The sequence below is a fragment of the Myotis yumanensis genome, unplaced genomic scaffold (genome assembly GCF_028538775.1).
Source record: "Myotis yumanensis isolate MYYU_CA2020_CCGP unplaced genomic scaffold, mMyoYum1.0.hap1 SCAF_5, whole genome shotgun sequence".
Taxonomy (NCBI): domain Eukaryota; kingdom Metazoa; phylum Chordata; class Mammalia; order Chiroptera; family Vespertilionidae; genus Myotis; species Myotis yumanensis.
In genome coordinates this window covers 6,096,747-6,112,417 of record NW_027223756.1, presented here as the reverse complement: position 1 = coordinate 6,112,417, position 15,671 = coordinate 6,096,747, and the positions used below count along the sequence as shown (strand labels likewise).

General features: G+C 51.1%; 1 protein-coding gene across 2 annotated transcripts in view; it reads left to right on the top strand.

Annotated features, from left to right (window-relative positions):
- RANBP17 (RAN binding protein 17) overlaps positions 1–10,047 on the top strand; it is a 232,699-nt gene extending 222,652 nt beyond the window's left edge. For both annotated transcript variants that reach the window (XM_070414418.1, XM_070414417.1), the window contains 3 exons: positions 6,356–6,454; positions 8,274–8,401; positions 9,656–10,047. In XM_070414418.1, coding sequence (XP_070270519.1) covers positions 6,356–6,454; positions 8,274–8,401; positions 9,656–9,752 — 324 coding nt within the window. In that variant the 3' untranslated portion in view covers positions 9,753–10,047. The remainder of the gene's footprint in view (positions 1–6,355; positions 6,455–8,273; positions 8,402–9,655) is intronic.
- Positions 10,048–15,671: the final 5,624 nt, after the last annotated feature.

Genomic DNA, 15,671 nt, shown 5'->3' with positions numbered 1-15,671 from the left:
TCAACCTCACCGGGGCCGTCCCGACTTCACCAGTCAAGGCCGTGTTCTTAAGGCTCAGGATTCATGTGCAGCTTCGGTATCAGGTCATGTTTCTTGAGGAAACTTCATTGAGTGGGAAGGAAATGAGGTGTGCAATCAAGAACTGTGACCATTTCTCTGTCTGCTGCCGAGGCCCCCATCACTTCTCCACTGGACTTCTGCCATGGGAGCCACCCATGCTCTCTCATCCCCCCGCCCGCCCCACCCCCCATCCACCGCCACTCTCCAGTTCCCTGTCCTCTATTGTTCCAAATCAAAAGCCTCATCAATATTCAAAAATCCTTTGAAGGCTCCCATTTATGCACTGGCCTAAACTCATTTCTGCATTTAACCTGAAAGGCCTTTTATAACCTGGACTCAGCCCAGTCTTCTCCTCCCCCTCAGCTCTACTTCTTTCCACTCAGAAGGTCTCTCAAAAGCTTCCGATACAGGAGCTAATTGCTCCTCACTCATGCCAAGCCCTGCCTCCTGCCTCTTCTCCGTTTATTTCCTATTTGGAATAGATCCTCCTTCCCTGGTGATGCTCTAGCCCAGGGGTCCTCAAACTACGGCCCGTGGGCCACATGCAAATACAAATATTGTATTTGTTCCCGTTTTGGTTTTTTACTTCAAAATAAGATATGTGCAGTGTGCTTAGGAATTTGTTCATAGTTTTTTTTTTAACTATAGTCCGGCCCTCCAACGGTCTGAGGGACAGTGAACTGGCCCCCTGTTTAAAAAGTTTGAGGACCCCTGCTAGGCCAGTGGTTCTCAGCCTTGGCTGCACATTAGAATCACCTGGGAATCTTTTTAAAATCCTGATTTCTGGGCCACATCCTCTGGAAATTCTGTTTCTTTGTTATGGGGTGAAGCCACAACATTAGTAACAAAGAAACAGAATTTCCGGAGGATGGGGCCCAGAAATGAGGATTTTAAAAAGATTCCCAGGTGATTCTAATGTGCAGCCAAGGTTGAGAACCACTGCTCTAGGCATTGGTTAAGATTCAAGTTAAAGATCCTCTGAAGATAGACTGATCCTTTTAGACAGAACCAGAGCACCTGTGCCTTCGTTAGTCCCCCTTGAGCTCACACACCTGTTGGCTAATTCAGGGACCCCCAGGGGCTAGTATAGGCCAGTCATTCACGCAGGACCATGAACTAGAAATAAGTTTCACTTGAATAAAAATGAGCGGAAAATGACTTGAGTTGAAAGCTGCTCCTCTCCTTACATTTTCCCACCATTCCTACCCAGAGGAAATTGAGATGATGTTTTTGACAAGTGATGCTTAATTTTCACTTCAAATTGAAAAGTGTTCTGTTTGATGTTAGCAAGAGAAGAGTAAGAAAGAGTTTCCCAGCTGGAGCTGAGTGGCAAACCCTGCAGCCTTGCAGGGCTCCGGGTTCTCTGGTTGTATTTTAATGCAGCAAGCTGCTTTATGAGATCTGCAGCCACTTGAAATATGATTTACTTCTCGTAAAAAGTTTCCAATGGATAATGAAGATTCAAGAATGAGGCTCACAGTGTAGTGTAGTCAATTTCGTTGCTCTTGCTCTCCAGTACATCTCTGCCATCGAAATGAATTATTTATGATAATTTATTTCAACCATGGAAAATAAAACTGTTTTCATTGTGATATGTGCTGTAACATTCAGAATAGACACATTGCATGCAGTCCTCTCAATTAATTAATCCTGAAGTTGCATTCCAACTTTATCTTCTTTCTTATAAGCTAGGAGACTGGCAGGTAATTCTTTCCCCAATAAATGATGATTCAAATGAATGTTTTGAGAACTAGGGGTAATGTTGGTAATGGAGGAAATTGAAACAACAGCAGAACTAGGTTGTGTATTTCCTTAGATTTTACAATAGATGGAAGAGTTTTGAAATATTCTAGGTGATTTATCACTTGGAGAAAAGACATCCCTTAACTTGCCATAAGGGGGGGGGGGGGGGGGGAGGGTGCTGTCAGTTTAGATGTGACATGCAGTGTAACATATGACCAGAGCTACTGAGGGAACCAGTCCTGCTGTAACTTCACTGGTAAGAAGCCTTTTCCTTTTTTTTTTTTTTTTTTAAGCAAAGTTCACACTATACAAAGGCCAAGTAGGCAGGGCTCCCAACTGAGTTTGCGGGGGAGAAGGGGTCACCCATACTTGATTGCAGTCTTATTTCTTTAAAAAAGAGGCTCACCTCCTCTTGTGTTTCATTTGATTTTTTTTTTCATTTAAAGTGCTAAATACTTGCTTCTGTTATGAGGCTACAAAGACATACAAGAATTTACAAGTGTACTTAATGTGCACAGATATTAAAAGATTTAATGTAACTTGGATCGTGAGGCTTAGTTAATGCAGGCAGGGAAATATATGCTTATTTGTCTATTACTTTCATTCTCCATAGCATTCCACTAACACCACATCAGTAGGCAGCAGACAAAGAGAACAATTGATTCCTTTTCCTTAAAGATGACTGGTATCTAATCTGAGAAGGATCACATTTCAATATCGGCTGCGCCCGGGGCCTCAGCCCCAGCACGTGGGAGTGACAGCATCTCCCCTATTTCCAAGCACAGAAACTCTGGAAGCTTCTCCTCCCTCGGCAGCACTCAGGTTCTCCCAGACCTGGACCCTCCCCTCTTCCTGGCCTTCTGCACGCCCGGTCCTCTGCCGAAGGATCCCTGAGACTCAGAGCAGCTCTTAAGTGTTTGTTGCATTTAGTATTGGTTGTTCCTCAAAGCCTCAGCTCTCATTACATCAAAACCGAGGCCCATCTAGCTTGGCCAGAGGGGCAGGTCATTTTGTATGCTACCCCTCTTCCCATGAAGACCCCCGCCTAACAATTAAGGGACCCCACTCTGCAAGCATGCCCTCTTGGACACAGCCCTGGTCATCCTTGCTTTGTCCCCCTCCTCCACCCCACCTAGACTTAGGCACATGGACACTTTCTCTTTGGTCTCACCTTTTCTTAGGTTTGTCCTTTCTTTGATGCAAGAATGTTTAAAACCTGCAATGGGACACTGACCTCTTTTCCCTTAGAGGTCAAATAAAGCAATGGCAACAGCCAACACAACAATAGGTGTCCCGTGTGAATGAATCAAAATTATACCAATTTTTTGTCAGATCAGTCAGCAAAAAGTATATTTTTGGTGTGCTGCATAATTTTAGTAACTAGTTATGTGTGTGCCATGAGATGAAAAAGGCTGAAGATCACTGGTCTAAACCAAAGCCGCCTTCTACCACCTTGGACAAGACAGGTTACCCTTGCCCGGCCCGTTTTCCATTTCCCTGATCAGCAGGCTCTTCATCTTTAGCTCTTTATACTTGATATGTCACTCTTTCTTTCCCATTCGTTCACTTACTCATTTTCATGTATTCAGTCTTCACTCAGGAGCTATTTTCCTACAGCTCTGATGTGCATCAGATGCCATGCTGGCCACTGGGGGTACAGAGGACAGTCCCTCATGCTCCCAGCACCCAGCAGACACCACAGCTCCGCAGACTCTGTCAGCAGGAGGTGGAGCAGGAAGCACTGAGTTAGCACCTGTGCAGGGAGAGTGGCCCCCACACTTTATGGGGGAAGCAGCGGGCTCTAGGCGTGAACAGAGACACGGGTAACATAACTTGCTTCATTTTGTTTTTCTAGGACAGGTATTTGTAGAGTAGCTTTGTTTAGAAGATTACAAATTTTCAGACCAGAAGCACCGTCATTCAAAATCCATACTAACACATATGCCAGACCAAATATGGATACTTTTCCCCCCATAATTTAAAAAAATTAGATGACAATTGATTTGTTCACACCAGGCTGTGAGCGAGTCCGCATGCATCTGGTTGACATGTAGGGATACTTTTTGAACTATTTACTATAGTAGGTAATTTTTTTCACTGTACCTCTCAGTGAAGTTAGATGATTGTGGGGAGACAATCATCTGAGTTATCTGTACATAATCATAACAAAATGGGGCACTTCCTCGAGCCAGGAGATTCCCTGGGCCACGCCAGGGAGAATCACCACAGTCGGAGTAAAGAAACTGGGCACATCCGACGGTGCTCTGTGACCCGTGGGCTGGTCCATTCGCAGAGCGCTCTCCTTGCCGTCTTCACTTGCTTACCTTGCAACCACAGAGAGGCTCCCAGTTCTCACGTCACCGTCGCCTTCGCCGTCGCCGGGGCAGGACTCTATAGTACGCATCCCACCCGGTGCTCTTCCATGCCGGGCCCTTCTCCAAAGGAGCTGGCCGCAGGGTTGAGCTCTTCCCCGCACCCTCCACGATTTTCAGGAAAAAGAACTCTGGCAACGAGCTGCCACGTCAGTACCATCTGAGCAGATTTGCTCACTAATTTCCATTTTTCCGGAAGAATAAAAAAAAAATCATCCATTTTAGCTAACTTTATTTTTAGAAAAGTGTTTTATTCAAACATCCCCTTACTTATTACAGACATAAATACATGCATTCAGACAAATGAATCCACGGGAGAACCGTAGAAAGTAATTGGCACATCACTCCAGGATGCTTTGTCAGTTACTGGAGGAGTTCGGTACCTCTAACTTTAATCTTTTCCATTAAAATATCCATTCTGCCTTCACATTGTGAAGCCCATAATATTTTAGACTGTCTCCGTGGATCTGTTAGTTTTGCTTGTCAATTTAATTTGTGGCTCTATGACTTTGGGCGGCTTGTTAGGTTATACATAGGAACATGTGACCTGCAAACGATGCTCAGCACCAGGCCGAAGCCCTCGCCTCTCCCCGGGGAGACCGGACACACAGGCAGTCTGCGTTGGCAGGTCTCATGTGCAGCCAGCCTTAGTGCGACGATGATGATGATGGATGCAATGGTGGATGTTTGGAGCTGCAGAGAAGCCCATTACTGTTGTGATTATATACCTTAAACGTTTGTAGCACTATCGACTCTTCGCAGCACTTCTGTATCCACCCTCTCGTTTGATTCTCAGAGCTTCCTTGTGCTGGATTATGATTTTCCTCTTTATGGCTAATGAATCAGACGCGGAGAGAGAGGCTCAGCCACTTGCCTGAGATTACGGGGTAAATTGGATTGCAGAAATGCCAGAGGATGAAACCAGTGTCACCAGAGCGCAGTCAGCCTTTGCCACACCCCTGCCATTCCCCCTGCCCTTGAGCTGTGGAAACAGGGGCTGGAGGTGGGAGGTAGAGAGTCCAAGAGGCAGAAGTCGTGTCAGCAGCTCCACGGGAACGACCAGAGCTGCCTCACCACCATTTGCCGGGCTTTGCAGCAGCCCCTCCCTCCTTTAATGTCACAGGCACAGTTCATATTCTGCACGTTCCCAGACACACCTGAGCACGTCTCTCTTTTGCTGCAAACCCATGACTGCCTCCCGGTGCCATCAGGACCAAGTCCAGATTCTTCAGCATGTCTTCCCGCCTGGCACCCGTCTTGCTCCTCCTGCCACCCTGGGTTCCTTACTGTTGCAGTACCGCCTCCCGACCTCCTGCATTCTCAGCCTTTTTCTTTGCTGTTTCTCTGCTTAGAACACATTTTTATGAAGTTCATAAACATTACCTTCTCTGTGGAGTCTTCCCTGACTTCTCCTCCGGGACCCAGAAGCATCCTCCTCCCTCCTCCGCCTCCCCCACTCCTTTTCTCCCCCCCACAGTGCCCCCCCCCCCAGCCCTGTTTCCTCCTCTGCCTCCTGGGTGGTCGCTCCAGGAAGCTTCTAGCTAGCTCCTCGAGGACAGAGGTTCTTCCTCCCCTAGGTGTCTTGCAGACTTTGAATTCAAGAGGACGGATGAGGATGTACATGTAGGAGTGAAGTGTGTGAGTGAATGAATTCGTGAATGAAGAGCAAGTGGGGCCCTGGCCAGTGTGGCTCATGGGTTGGGTGTCCCACGCACTGAAAGTTTGCTGGTTCGATTCCTGTTCGGGCACATGCCCGTGTTGTGGGCTCAGTCCCCAGCAGGGGCTGCGCAGGAGGCAGCCAATCGATGTTTCCCTCTCACATAAGTGTTTCTCTCTTGCTCTCCCTCTTCCTTCCTCTCTTTCTAAAAAGTCAATAAAAGTGTTTTTTACAAAAGAACAAGTGGAAGCCTTTAGTAGCCCAAGCCAGCAGGAAACGGGCCGCTCCAAGGTTACGTGGAGGGTGTCTCATCCCTCCCTCTCTCTGAGGTGTTTCCCTCCATCACTTGACCTCTTGGGTGAAACGAGAGACAGAAAGGGAGGTGCGCTGGGCTTTCTCCTGGAGGCCTGGCATCGAGGGAAAGCACATCAGGGTTGAGAGGCAGGAACAATCCATGAGAGACCTGGGGTTGGAGGGCCTCTGGGCCGAGGCGCCACTGTCTTCATTTGCCTCTGTCTTCCAGATGATGTCTGTCCTCATGAACACCATTGTCTTTGAAGACTGCCGGAACCAGTGGTCAGTCTCCAGGCCTCTCCTGGGACTCATCCTGCTCCATGAGAAGGTGAGTGTGTTGCAGGGAGGCCGTCGGAGCAGGGGGTCACTGGGCGGGGAGGAGCTGCTCCCCGGGCCAGGCAGTGACAGTGAAGGACAGGGGAACCCCTGAGCCAGAGCAGGAGCCTTGAGTGCCCAGGGGCAAAGCCATGTTCCCCCAGAAGGCCTTCCCCAACAGCCTCAGGTCTTTAGTGAGGCAAGCGCCTCAAGACTAGCTCTTCTGGACCCTGCGCTCCCACGCACTGGGCGCTGGTTTGCTCAGCAGCGCTTCAAGCTCACCTCATCTCCTCCCCCTCTTCCAAGCAAATTCTGAGAAATAACACTTTTTGCTCCTTCCTTGGCCTCCTTTTAAATCTGGGATCCCTACTGCCCCGAGTGGTAGCAGCAGCCCCTCAGCACCAAGCAGGGCCAGCCCCCTCCACCCAGAGCAGGCGCCTCCCATCCTGGGTGTCCCCGCCGCTCTGGCTGCCTCTCCAGCTCTGAGCTGCCTCCTGAAGCCACGACTCCCAGCAGTCAGTGGGAACAGTGCGTTACTGCCGGGAGAATGAATTGTCTATACAATAAGATAGTACCGGGGAAAAGACCGTGAGGTTAGAGGCAGCCGCACACATTAAAATTCAAACTGAAATCCTGGCCTTGGAAGGAAACTAATAGAAGAAGAAAATATATCAAAAAGAGAAGAGCTGTCTCATCACTCACCTGTGCTGAAGTATCCAATTTTCGCCACATTCAGTCGCGCTGCCATTCATCTTCCCGCGGTGTTACTGTGATTTAAATCCGAGCTCTATAAAGGAGAGCAGTTCTTTTAAAATGATTGAGAGGGAATGAGGGCAAATTCAGTGTTTAGAAAACGCTTATGACATCACAATATTATACTTTCCTGATGGAGGCAATATTTCATGGTTTGGGATGAAAAACTAATAATTTTCTATTTGGTGTGAGTCGCTGCATCATTATAAAAGGGAAGAATAAGTAGTTTTGTGCATTCCCAATCTTGTTCAGGAAGACAGTGCGCTTTAAGTCTAATGCCTCTGATATATGGTATTTAAGTATTAGTCTGACTCCATATTAATTATGTGTGTTTTTGATGTGAGCTGTTTTAATGTATGATGGAAATTAAATATCATGCTGTTTGGGCTGGGAAGCAGAAACACACGACTGTCAAAGCGTTGCCTTTGTGCTGAAATTAGGCTGTTGCAGTGATTAGGAGCTGGGTTCGGCACAGGCGGGCGCCGGTGTGTGCAAAGCCCCCAGAGCCCGCCGAGGGGAAGGGCTCTGTGCTGCTTTGTGAGCGGGTATGGCACAGCTTCCTCGTGCCAGAAAGTTCTCCAGGAGCTAGGCAAGCGTCTCTGGCGCCACCCACAGAGCAGGCCCATCCTTACCCAGAGGACCGGGGATCGGCTCGAGGCCTGGAGTTGTGCAAGGAGCAATTCACTAAAGCAGGAGGTTTGGGAGCTGGGCCTTGCCTCCAGTGGCCCTTCTAGTCCAGCGCTCCCCTCCCTGTCAGCCTTGCTGCGGTCAGTGGAGAGCAGCGTCAGGGAGACCTCCGTGCGCTCGGCCCCCGAGGAAGCCAGGACTCCATCAGCCTAGATTGCTCGGCGGCAGTGGAACAGTTACAGCGAGAGGTTTTTATGAGGAAGGAGAGGCCATTTGTCCCTAGGACTGCCTCTGCTGCTCTAGTTCCCTCTAAAGGCTCCAAGTTCTGCGTGGGCCTGGACCACCGCTCCTCTGAGTTAGGACCCGAGCAGATGGAGCCGCCCAGCCATCTCCGGGGCTCGCCCAGGCCCAGGTCCGGAGTCAGGGCTCTGACGCCTGTCTGTCTCCGGCAGCATTTCAGTGAGCTGAGGGCGGGCCTGATCAGCAGCCAGCCTCTCCCCAAGCAGGAGGCCCTGGCCCAGTGCTTCCAGAGCCTGATGGAAGGGGTGGAGCAGAACCTGTCCGTCAAGAACAGAGACAGGTAAGTGGCCAAGGAGATCTAAATACCAGGAATCAGCTGTGCCTGGATTCGTCCATCCATTCCTTCATTCGGTGCACACACTTTTATTGAGAAGCTGCTATGTGCCAGGCACTGGGGTACCATGTGTGAACCAATTGAGCTTCTCGTGGAGCAGATAGACAATGAGGAGTGATGGAGGAAGAAAATGTTTTCGGGAAAACAACTGCCTGTGGCATCCTGTTGTTAAAGTGGGATCTTTCAAAGGCTTCCCCATTTGAAATGCAAATCAGCCATCCCAGTAGCCACAGTATGTCTGGGAGCCACCAGCCTGGGCACTGCTCTGAGGTCAGGCCGACTCCAACTTCCACGTTCCCCGACCTCTGTAGGCTGCATGGCAGTGAGAAAGGCCAGTTCAAGGCCAATGGGTGGGCTCTGTGGGCACCTTCCTTTGTTCCAGGCCAAGATGCCCTGTCAGGCAGAAAGGGCCACCTGTGAAGCCAGCAGAAGAGTTACTGAGTGGGGAGCCCTCGGTGCCTGGGGGGGGGGCTGGGGCCTGCTTCCCCTGGGGCTGGGGAATTTGAGCGCCACCTCATGAGCACGTGTGAGATGGTGTCAGACCGCTCTCCTCACTTCCGCTTCCGGTGCACTAGCGGGCCAGACTGGCTGTTTCCCACACCCACTCTGCTGAGCTCTCTCAGGCATTGTCTCCGTGGGCTCAATAAATTCTCACTTCCACATTCCCGTGGGGTAGCTACTCATATTGGCCACCATGTAGTCATCTGAGGTCACCCAGCTAAGAAGTGGTAGAGCCCCGATTTGAACACAGCAACCCAGTGACACCTTTTTTTTAAATCTTTTGTGTGTGTGTGTGTCCCCTTTTTTGAAGCACTAAGTTCTGTTTTCTCATCTGTAAAATGAGTATACTAATACCTGCCTTTGGGAAGACTTGTGATGATTAAATGAATTTGTATATAAACTCAACCCAGTGCTTGGCACAACAGCTTCAGCATTTTCTTTATATGCTTTATAACATCGATGTGTAATTCAACTTTTTTAAAAACAATTTTTAAATAGTGTAGCCACGAAATTCCCCCCTCAGAGTGGTCAGTGTTTGGGTGTAACCCTTGCTTTCTGGGAGGGAAAGGTGTGGTGGTGAGAGTCAGAGGAAGGCTGGACCTCGGGCCCTCTCCAGGGTCCTGACTCCACCGAGGCGTCATCACCCGAGGTTCTGCAGCCCAGCCCTGCCGCCGCGGGGCCTGTCTCCTCTTCCCACAGGTTCACCCAGAACCTGTCCGTGTTCAGAAGAGACGTGGCAGAGGCGCTGCGCAGCGACGGCAGCGCCGACCCGTGCAGTCTGGACATGATGAGCTGACACGTGCCGAGAGCCTGCACCAAGAGACTGTGGTCCGGGCCCCGACAGCGATGCTGGCTAGCCCAGGGAAATCTATTTTTCAAAGCAAGCAACAACAAAAGCCCTACCTTTTTATAAGTCTGGCCTGATTATAAGAATTTATATAGTGCACAATGTAAATTCATTCTTTGCTCTGAAAAAGCAAAAGTGTTTCTGCCTTTCTATAAAAGATTGTTATCTTTGTTCTTATAATGCTCTGAAAGGGTGTAGAAACGATATTTAACCAAAGAACATAATAAACCAGGTTTGCGCCTCAGTGTGTACTAGTTAATGGTTCTGCAATCAAGGCAGAGGATTTGTTGGAGATGCAGCCTTCACCATGGATCCCACTTGAGACAAATCCCACCCGATTCTGTGATGTTAGCCGTTTGTTATGGGTCTGGAAGCAGCAGCAGTGGGAGCTCTCGGAGGCAGCCCCGGCACTGCACAGCCTCTCCGCCTCAGCAGCATCTGATAAAGTTGAGAGACAGTAACACAATTAAATGACTTACAAACAACGTTTGCTTTTCACTGGCATAAATCTGAAGTGGTTCAGTCTAGAAGAATTAAGCTGTGCAATTACTGCCTGCAGAGATATTTCTGCAGGAGGAGCCAGGCCGCCCCAGCCGGAACTCCCGGGTGGTGCCAGCGCCCGGCCTCCGCCTCAGTTTAGTCTTTAAGAAGCTGGGGGTGTCTAATTAAAATGTATATTCGAAGCAGCGCTGCCTTCTTGGGCATTGGTTCTAGTACCAGAGTTCAGATTTCCAGGCGATGAGGAATAGTTGGCTTCCATCCCTCCACAGAAACGCATGACCGTGGGGATCGCAACCGGCCCACTCCCGGGACAGGAGGAGCCTTTGCAGTTTACGAGGGAGGTAGCTCGGCTGTTAATGTGGGGTACCACTGTCGGATGGTTTTCGGGTCTCACTGCTCTGTCCTCGGGCCCAGGCTCGTCATAAATATTGTGCCCTTTGCTTCTGATGAGACGTGAAAGGCTGGCTTCCCATGAAGAACATCCACAGGCTCCTGTTATAATCTCGTTTCTCAGACCAGTGTTTCTGGAAACCGTTCTCGATAGGAATTTTATAACAGGCTTGTCACATGAAAGCAAAGTCACCCCAGTTTAGCTCTAAATGTCTGTCTTCCATGTGTGAACCCAGGAATCGGGAAAAGTATGTTACAGACAGGGCCCCTTCGCCTATTCAGTGGTGTCGGCCTTACACTGTATTTTATTAGTGAGAAATGCAGTTTTCCTGGAGGAGGCAAATGCTGAACTTTATAAAACATCCGCTGTTTGCAGAAGGGTGATTCGAGAAGTTCTGTTTCTCAGGGGTTATCATCTCAAACCCACCCCACAGAAATGCTTCGCAGAAGGCCTGTCCCAGTCCGGCACTGGTTTCTTTACAGAAGTCGTGTCGAAAAGCACAGTATCCTTTGCAGGTAAATTCTCACAAGAAAATAGCAAAGTGCCCTTGCTTTTCTCTCCTGCACCAAAGGTCACCTGTGGTTTCACACCAGCCAGGGAAGGCTCCGCCCTGGCCTTGGGGAGCTGCTCTCGGGGACCCTCAGGCCTGGCCACTGGAGCCCAGTGCAGGCAGCAGGCACAGGCTCAGCACGGACTCTGCAAACGTTTACTGAGAATCTCGGGCCCTGACCTGCCTTATCTCCCTTAGTCCTCACGGCAGCCCGGGAGGAGGCAGGAGCGTTCCCACTTCTGGGAGGAGGAAACTGGGACTCAGAGGTGGTATATGGCTGACACAGGCAGGATTCCAGCCCGGTCATAGCGCCTGGTAGTTGCTGGTTCGCCACTCCAGGGTCTGACTCACAGGTGCACGTGTGGTTGGTGGCCGGGCTGCCGTCACCCCGAGGCTCAAGGGAAAGGGTCTGCTCCTGTGCTCATCGGTGGAGTCAGCAGGAGTCAGTTCCTCATGGGTTGGGGGATTGAGAGCCTCAGCGCCTTGCCAAATGGACCTCCTCAGGGGCCGCTCACGGAGGCAGCTCCAGCAGAGCAGGCAAGAGGAGCCAGAGAGCGCACCCTGGAAGTCACCCCTCGTCACCAGTCTCAGGTGCCCATCGCCTTTGCTGTGTCTACTCACTGAAGTCCTAGATCAGCTCACCCCCACACGGGGGGGCAGCACGGGGTGGGCATGGAGCCCTTCTACACTTCCTGCCACCACTCTTCTCTGGCCGGAGCTGCAAGTTTCTCCCTTGAAACCTGTTGGAGTCCTGGTTTCCCCTGGGGAGATCAGTTCCATCTGCACCCTTCCTAAGGGGAGTGGGGAGTGGGGAAGCTGGGACATCTCAGGAACCCACGCTGCGCATTCATCCCCCACCAATGGGGAACTGGGCCCCGCCCCCCGGCCTGCCAAGGTCTGCCTGGGCGAGGGCAGTGGGCTCCTGGGGGAACCTGGAGCCCGTGTGGGAGTTCTCTGTGGGACACCGTGTCCTACGGGTAAAGCCAGCACTCAGGGGCGCGCCCGAACGTGTGCGGCCTCCTCCCCAAAAGAGCGCTAAGTGGATCTATTACAGCTCTAATCCGATCAGAGGCGCAGGTAGCAGCTAACATGCTCAGATTCAACAACAGGAAGAAATAAACAGGGCGGGCGGTTCCTGGGGGAGGGGGGGCGGGGCGGGGGGAGGGCAGGTAACAAGCAGATGGCCCCAAGTGAGGTGCAGGCCTCTGCGGGTCACCTCATCCTTCTGATGTTCTGATGCGCAAGCGTGTGTCGTGTCATTCCTGTATCCTGGGGCCCTAGGCCAAGCCAACTGCTTCAGCTGATGCTCAAGCAAGAAACAGTTTGAAGGTGTTCTGACTTCGCTCATTTTTTCCTTCTACACTAACTTCAGAACCTAACCCTCCAGAAAGCTGTATTCTGGATGTTTCCATTCTGTTCGTTCTAATCAGGCTTCTCTAGGATTGGGGAGGGGGGAGCACAAGGCCCCCCCCACACTGCGTGATGGCCTGGGCAGCCCAGAAAGCCCTCTCGGCTTGGCCCCGAGCTCCCCCCACTCTCTGAGTGCACCTCCCACCTCAGAGTGCCTTTGCACTGTGGTACTGGAGTCTCTTTCTGGGCAAAACTGGCCTGGCATGGGCCATCAGCTGAGGTCAGTGAGGGGTGAACTACCAGGAGAGCTGAGCATGAGATGAAGAACAGGATCGGTTTGGTGAGAGAAACTGGGGAAACCTTATGTACATGGGGCCAGCCCAGCAGTTTGGGGGAGGCGGAGGCAGCATTTGAGAGAACTCAGCTCCTCTGGGGAGGAGGGGAAAGGGAGAAAGTGGAAGTTTCAAGTCAAACATTAAATCATTAGAACCACAATCATTTAGTGTGCACACCTCCCTAGCTTTGCAAATTGCTGTCTCATTTAAATTTAACTAGAGGCCCAGCGCATGAAATCGTGCGTGGGTAGGGTACCTAGGCCTAGCCTGCGATCAGGGCCATCTTCTGCCCATTCACCAGTCCCCAGTCCCGCCCCGCCCCATTGCCTACACCCACCCTGGTTTCCCATGGTTCCCCATTGGCCATCCAGTGATCAGAGCCTGCGGGATGGGGGGAGGGACCCAGAGATGGTCAATGCACCTCATAGTGACTGGTTGATCGGTTGTTCTAGTCATTACGCTGTTATGGTCGCTGGCCTTTTATTATATAGGATGCTTCCCAATAAGAAGGTCAAGTAAATATCCCCATTTTAGAGATCAGAAAACTGAGTCTGAAAATTTGACCTGAGGCCACATAGCTAAAAAGTGGACAAGCCAGGATTCAAAGGTCAGCCTGACTCCAAAATTCCTTTCTTTTCCACCTTAATCCCTTAAACTAGGTCCTCACAGTCAGGCTTTGGGGACAGTTGGGCAGGGGGGGATGCATCTGGAACCCTTTGGGACCCTCAAATGTGGCTCCCTCCCCCCACCCCCAAGTAAGGCCAGTCCAATACCCGGGCCCCTGGTGTGTTGTGTCTGTGGATTCTGCCACCTACTCCTCCTCCTCCGTGAACTTTATAAAATCATTCTTGAGACTTTTTAATGTTTTATTGAGGTGCAAGTTTACGATGACAGCAAACCTTTCAAACTACAGCAAGAGTAACCTGCCTCCTTGGCATATTAAAAAATAATGTTAGTGTCGATTTTTACGTCCCATAGTCTGGATTGCTGATACGAGCGCTTCCCTGACAGGATTCTTTCTGAGGTTTACAGAAAGCGTAATAAAATATGTAAGTTACATTTCCACAAACAAAAGCTATAACATAAGTTATTTATAAGCGTGAGATACAAACAGTATCACGATAAATAAACCATAAAGGGTACCTGCAACATCCATCTTAATGTAATTTGCCCAACGAAAGTGTTGAAACGAAGTCAAATTTAGTAGAGAAATCTGTCAGGAAGAGAGGAAAGTTGTAGAACACAAAGCGGGAAAAATGGCTGCTGAGTGGGGGAAGCAAACAACGGGGCACGAGATGGGCTTGGAGGCCCACGGCGTGGGCCTGCTCATGCACCGGCCAATCCCTGCCACCTGCACACGCCGCTTCCTGCCTGGGGTCCCTGCTCACGCCCTCAGCATCTCCCACCAGCCGGGCCCACAGGGAAAGGGATCTCCTCCCTCCCCCCTCTCGGCTTACACCCCCAGCCCATGGCCAGCTCCCCAGGCGGCTGCCCGCCTCCCTGCCAGGCTGCACCCACGAGGCCAGGCCGGGTCTGACTCAGCACCAGGATCCTGGAAAGCTTTCGTTCACTCATTCACCTGTCACTGAGAAAGCGTGAGTGAGACAAAGGCTCTGCCCTCGGAGAGCGGTGAGCAGGATAAATAAGATCTAGGTCCCAAAGGCCACAAGAGCAAGGACGAAAACCAACAGGGGTGGGGGAGGGGGGGCCGCAGTGGAGGCTGGGCAGAGAGGCCATGGCTGACCTGGGTCTTCATGGAGCTGGGGGAGTGAGTGCTGGGCTGAGTACAGGTGAATTCCCGGACACACGTGGGACCCTTTCCTCATCCCCTTTATCCCCTCGGCTGACCTGCTGTGTGTTCTGGTTTAATACCACAGACCCTCGGTGACCCTCCGGTGGGCCAGACCCCGGGCCCAGCCCAGGACATGCAATCAAATGCCACCAACACTGTCCCGCTGTGAAGTGGGGGGACAAGTGAGCCCCACCATGGCCAGCCTCACCCCACTCCTGGGCTCCTTCACCCAGACCCTCCACGGTTTTCCTTCCTGACTGGGTCTTGCTCCCAGAGGCGAAATGGGGATAAGACATAAAGTGAAAGAGAGGTCGACCAAGATGGCGGCGTAGGTAAACACCGGAGACCGCTGCCGCAAACAACCATTTCAAAAATACAACTAAAAGACTGAACGGACATCACCCAGAACCACAGGAAGGCTGGCTGAAGAGAGACTCTACAACTAGAAGGAAAGAGAACAGCAAATCGAGGCTCAGAGGCGGCGCAGTGTGGAAAATACAAAGGTACCGAGGTGCGCGCGAAAGCGGGCTGGTGGCTGAGGGCGCGGTTGTCGTTTTCTGTCGGGACTGAGTCTCAGACTCTGGGCTCCAGATCCGGGCGAGTCTCTAGGGACCCAGACTCAAACGGGAGAAGCGGGATTACCCGGCATCAGTTGGAACCTGAGGGCAGCTTTCTCTCCGAGGTTTGCAGCGGCTGCCGGGGTTCTGAGAAGCAGAGCCTCTGGGAACGGGACTGAGCGTGGCCATAACTGCTCCCTCCGCCCGCCCTGTTGATCCCGCCCCGCCCAAAGCCTGCGCACAGCCATTTGCTGATCGCCTCAGGCAAAGGCTGGATTAGCGCCTCCCCAGAAGACAGAGTTTTCCGCACAGCTGATTACTATAGCCAGCCGGCCTGAGGGTCAAATCCCCCTAGTGTTAACTACAACAATTAAGGCTTGGCTAGAACAAGA